Source organism: Embiotoca jacksoni, unplaced genomic scaffold (assembly GCF_022577435.1).
Source record: "Embiotoca jacksoni isolate LCO1_2020_lvr unplaced genomic scaffold, fEmbJac1.0.p SCAF_103, whole genome shotgun sequence".
NCBI classification, from domain to species: domain Eukaryota; kingdom Metazoa; phylum Chordata; class Actinopteri; family Embiotocidae; genus Embiotoca; species Embiotoca jacksoni.
Window position 1 is genome coordinate 228,680 of NW_027185234.1, and position 5,712 is coordinate 234,391.

A 5,712-nucleotide genomic window follows, 5' to 3' on the forward strand; every position below is an offset into this window, starting at 1 on the left:
CTGATCCTGGTTCTGTTAACAGAAGCTCCGCCCACCTCTGATCCTGGTTCTGTCAGAGGTTTCTTCCTGTTAAAAGGAGTTTTTCTTCCCTCTGTTGGAGGTTTTTCTCCCTTAAAGAGGAGTTTTTTTTTCCTCCTAGCTTATGTGGGAATTGTTGAATTGTTGCATTATTGAATTGTTGAATTGTTGGTTTCTCTGTATAATATTTTAAAGCCTTGGTGTAAAGACTTTAATGTGTTAAGTGCCATGAAATAACCTGTGTTGTGATTTGGCGCTATATAAATAAAGTTGAATTGAATTGAATAAAAAATATGAAAAAAAGTCATACTATAGTATGCCATCTAAAATATTAAAATAAAGCTATTGTAGTATATCGTCCAAATTGTTATTAAAGGGGCTGCTGCTAAGAGCTAACGCTCCTGCTTAATTGCTAGCGTAGCAAAGTAACTGCTGACTGACTGCAGAGAAATCCAGGTGAAAATTACACATTTCAATTTATTTCATTACAGATACATTTTAAAATAAGCCAGAAGACGCCAACTGCACATTTTTCCCAGAACCTTTTAGACTGAGGAACAGACTGCAGAACTTAAATCAGTGACGATGATTAATAATCATATCAAACAGCATAAATTGAAGATTTTACAACATTTCTGTTACACAGTTACACAAACTCTCAGCCTTCAAAACTCCAACACTTTTCGAACTCGTGCAGTTTCTGTCGGTCCTGATCTGTGAGGAAGAACCTCCATGGAACAGACTACTGGTTAGAACAAAAGAAACAAGCTTTCATTTTGTAACAAATATGCTGCTGCTGCTGATGATGATGATGATGATGATGAGGCATGTCAGAAGTTGTAGTCACTGTTCCTGTTGGATGAAGGCTCTCTGCTGTCGCTGACCATCAGGCGCTCCAGAGCTGATTTGATCAAACATGAGAATTCAACCAACAGACTGATCATCATTCACATTATATACAACCTGTTTCCAAAACAGTAGTGTAAAATGTAGATAAAAACAGAATGTGATGATTATTAAATGACATAAACTTTATTATTTAATAGAAAACAATTCACAGACAACATATCAAATGTTGAAACAGAAATCGTTATTTTCTAAAAGTATCTTCTCATTTTGAATCTGATGCAGCAGCACGTCTCTATAAAGTTGTTCCAGGATCATGTTCACCACTGAGCTGCATCAACTCTTCTTTTAACAACACTCTGGAAACGTTGGGGAACTGAGGAGACCAGTTTCTGGAGTTTTGAAAGTGAAATGTGGTCCCATTCTGGCCTGATAGAGGATTTCAGCTGCTCAACAGTTCAGGGTCTCCTTTGTTGTATTGTTCATGTCCTGATGCTCCAGATGTTTTCAATGATTGACAGGTCTGGACTGCAGGAGGCCAGTTTATCAGTGGACTCTTCTACTAGAGAACCATGCTGTTGGAATACGTGCAGAATGTGGTTGGACGTTGTTCTGCTGAAATAAACAAGACCTTCCCTGAAAGAGACGTTGTCTGGATGGCAGCATATGTTGCTCCAAAACCTGAATATATCATTCAGCATTAATGCTTCCTTCCAGATGTTCAAGCTACCCATGCCATGTGCACTAATGCATCCCTGTACCATCACAGATGCTGGCTTTAGAACTGAGCTGATAACAAGCTGGATGGTCCCTCTCCTCTTTAACCTGGAGGATGCAGCGTCCATGATTTCCAAACAGAATCTCAGATTGTGATCCATCAGACCTCAGGACAGTTTTCCACTTCACCTCAGTCCATCTTCAATGATCTCGGTCCAGAGAAGGCGGCGGTGTTTCTGGATCATGTTTCTATCTGGTTTCTTCTTTGGAGAGTTTTAACATCATTTGTGGACGCAGCGATGAACTGTGTTCACAGACTATGGTTTTCACAAGTGTTCCTGAGCCCATGCAGTGATTTCCACTCCAGAATAGTGTGTTTTTAATGCAGTGCTGCCTGAGGGCCCGAAGATCACCACCATCCAATATTGGTTTCCAGCCTTGTCCCTTGTGTCCAGAGATTTCTCCAGATTCTCTGAATCTTTTAATGATATTATGAACCGTAGACGATGAAATCCACTAATTCTTTGTAGTTTTACGTTGAGGAACATTATTCTTAGATTGTTGAACTATTTTCCAACACAGTCTTTCAGAGTGGTGAACCTCTCCCCATCTTCACTGCTGAGAGACTCTGCCTCTCTGAAATCATCTTTTATACCCAATCATGTTACTGATCTGTTGCCATGGTAACCTCATTGTCAGGTTGTTTTTTTTTAGCATTACACAACTTTTCCAGTCTTTCGTTGACCCCGTCTTATGATTTGCAAATCATCATGGATTGTATATACAGACTACATATATGTATATATATATGTATATATATATATATGAATATATAAGCATGTGTGTGTTACCTGGGTAGGACAGTCTCTTCTCTTCCTCATTGTTTTTAACTGCAGTTTTCCCTCGATGGTAGGACACTGACAGAGACAGATGCCATGTGAACATTAAAATAATATTCCAGACATGTTTTGTCATATGTGAACTGAGCAATGAAACCTTTATTCTGCATAACTTTTGTTAAAGCTAAAAAATACAAATACAAATAAAATACAAAATTTGAAAATGTATGAATATAAAAACAATTAAAACGAGTTTATTATGTTCAAAAGAGGCAGGCTGTAATGAGCATGTGCAGCTGACGACATCGGGGGGAGTGATGTCAACAATAAAACACTGATTGAAACATCACGGAGGCCTCTGACCAAAACCAACTATCTGAACTTTTAAAATCATCTCACGCACACATCTTTTCATCTTTTCACAAACTAATTTACTCAAGTTGGAGGAAATACTGTGTTTGGGTAGCCAGGGACTGAGGTAAAGTGTGTGTGTGTTCATTGTGATGAAGAGTCAGATGAAGAGTGAGACTCACCACTGTGGCTCTGAGTGGGTCCGATCCAGCGGTTCTGCCTGCGATCTGAAACTGAAAACCAACAACAGCAGTGAACGTGGGCTCTTCTATTCTATTCTATTTTTTTTTATTATGTTCTATTATATTCTATTTTTATTCTATTCTGTCCTGTTCTTTTCTGTTATGTTCTATTATATTATATTCTATTTTAATTATATTCTATTCCACGATATTAAATTATATTGCACAATATTCTATTCGATTCTATTTTACACTATTATATTATATTTTACTCTATCATATTTTTCTCTATTCTATTTTATTTTCCTATATTCTATTCTACACTATTCAATTACAGTTTACTCTATTCGACCCTATTTTACTCTATTCAACACTATTCAATTCTATTTTACTCTATTCTATTTTACACTATTCTATTCTACACTATTCCATATTCTACACTACTCTATTATATTGCTTTTTATTCCATTCTACACTTTTCTATTCTATTGCTTTCTATTCTATTCTACACTTTTCTATTTAACACTATTTTATTCTATTGCTTTCTATTCTATTTTACACCATTCAATTATATTCTACACTATATTACACTACTATATTCTATTATATTCTATTCTACACTATTCTATATTCTATTTTACTCTATTCCAGGGGTCTCAAACTTAATTTACTTGGGGGCCGCTGGAGGCAGAGTCTGGGTGAGGCTGGGCCGCATCGGGTATTCCACAAGAAAAGCTTTGTTAAAAAAATTCCAATCTTCTCAAATGTCTTTATTTTTATTTTTTTAACACAAAATAAGATGAAAAAATAAATAAACAAATTAAGAATTAATAAGTAAATAAGTAAATAAATCAGTAATAAATAAAATAATAATAATTAGATTTCTCTAGTCAGCAACTGTGTGGTTTCTTCAGTCTTCTATATCTGCTGTATTCACATTTAAACGTCTTTATTAACAGTTCTTTAACCTCAATGGGTTCTTCTGAACATGAATTGTCCTGAACATGAATGGAACATTGAAGAACATGAACTGTTCTTCTGAACATGGCTTCTCTTGCCTACTCCTTGCTGCTGGAGACCTGGCAGCGCTTCCTCTCGCATAGCTGAGCCACATTTGTCTCGAGGGAGGAAGCAGTTGAGACCCTCAGTATGGCTTGAAGATGATCATCAGTAAGTCTGGACCTGTACTTGGACTTATTGAAGTTCAAGGTGGAGAAGAGCTTTTCGCACAAGTATGTGCTCCCAAAAAGGCACATGGTCCGCTTGAACACTCGGGAAAGCTCAGGGAAGCTGGGGGTCAATTCTCTCAAAAATGGCCCAAGCTTGTCTGCTTTTCCACTCACCTCCCTGAACTTGGCTTTGAGGTCAGAGTTGCACTGCAGGTCAATGAGCTCCATTTGAAGCACAGGAGGGGCATCTTGCACATCAAAGGAGAAGGGGTCCGCAAAAATTTGAAATGTGGCTCTGTGCGTCTTGAAGTCTGCAAATCTGTAATCAAATTCCTCCTGTAGCTTCAAAATGGCATCAACATGCTTCTCACCACTGAATGGTGTGCCTGCATCCACGAGTGCCTTGCATGCTGGGAAATGGCAAAGGTTTGTCTGAGAGAGCTGGGCTTTCCATAACACAAGTTTTGTGGAGAATGCTCTCACGTTGTCATAGGCAGCACTGACCAGTTGCCCCTGGCCTTGTAAACTCTTGTTCAGTACATTAAGCTCATGTGTGATATCAACAAGAAAAGCTAAGTCCATGAGCCATTTGGGATCACTTAGCACAGGAACAGCCACCCCATCCTTCTCCATGAAGGCTTTCACTTCTGCTCTCAACTCAAAAAATCTCTTCAAGGCGTTTCCCTGCTGAGCCAACGTACCTCGGTGAAGTAGAGCACAGAACCTTCGGTGCTTTAAGCCCCTGGATCTGATTTGGTTGATGCATTTCACAACGACAGACATCACATTGTCAAACTTCAGGCATTTGCTGCAAAGGGCCTGCTGATGGATAATGCAGTGCAGAGCAATGGCCTCCTCTACACCCTCCTCTTCCAGTTTGTTTTGAACAAGTGCCACCAGTCCATTTGTCCTCCCTGTCATTGATGGCGCTCCATCGCTTGTTATTCCAACAAACCTCTTCCGTGGCAAACCGGCATTCTCAATGGCATCACACAGCTGGTGAAACATCTCCTGAGCGGTGGTCTGGCCATGCATTGGGATTACTGTGAGCAACTTCTCTATCACTTCAAAATTGTCATCAATACCACGGACATACATTGCGAGCTGGGCGGTGTCTCTGATGTCTGTGGTCTCATCAAGAGCGACTGAGTATACACTGAAATATTTGGCTTTCTCACACAGTTGATCATAAATGTTACTTGACAGGTCAGAAATGCGCTCTGCTACGGTGTTGGCAGAAAGGCTGATGTTGCTAAACTGACCTTTCTTTTCCAGACAGACGATACTTGCAGCCTGTAATATGCACTTTTTGACGAATTCACCTTCTGTGAACGGCTTTCCCGCCTCAGCAATCATCTCACTAACCACGTAGGGAGCTTCGACTGCTGCATTATTCTCTTTGGTTGCTTTCTTGAAGAAATCTTGTTGCCTCAGTAGACGTGTTTTAAGATTTGCAGCCCGGTTGGCTCTCTCATCTCCCTGGTATTTTACAGACTCCTCAGCATGTCTAGTTGTGTAATGACGTTTCAAATTGTATTCCTCGTGCACCGCAACTTTCTCTGTGTAAATAAGACACGTCGGGGTGCCCCT

The 5,712-nt window shown here is 39.4% G+C and overlaps 1 protein-coding gene across 2 annotated transcripts in view; it reads right to left on the reverse strand.

The window, feature by feature from the left end:
- Nucleotides 1-469: 469 nt before the first annotated feature.
- Nucleotides 470-5,712, reverse strand: part of LOC138213772 (T-cell surface glycoprotein CD5) — a 9,524-nt gene continuing 4,281 nt past the window's right edge. For both annotated transcript variants that reach the window (XM_069175034.1, XM_069175026.1), the window contains 3 exons: nucleotides 2,954-3,004; nucleotides 2,433-2,498; nucleotides 470-919 (listed from right to left, as the gene is read on the reverse strand). In XM_069175034.1, coding sequence (XP_069031135.1) covers nucleotides 849-919; nucleotides 2,433-2,498; nucleotides 2,954-3,004 — 188 coding nt within the window. In that variant the 3' untranslated portion in view covers nucleotides 470-848. The remainder of the gene's footprint in view (nucleotides 920-2,432; nucleotides 2,499-2,953; nucleotides 3,005-5,712) is intronic.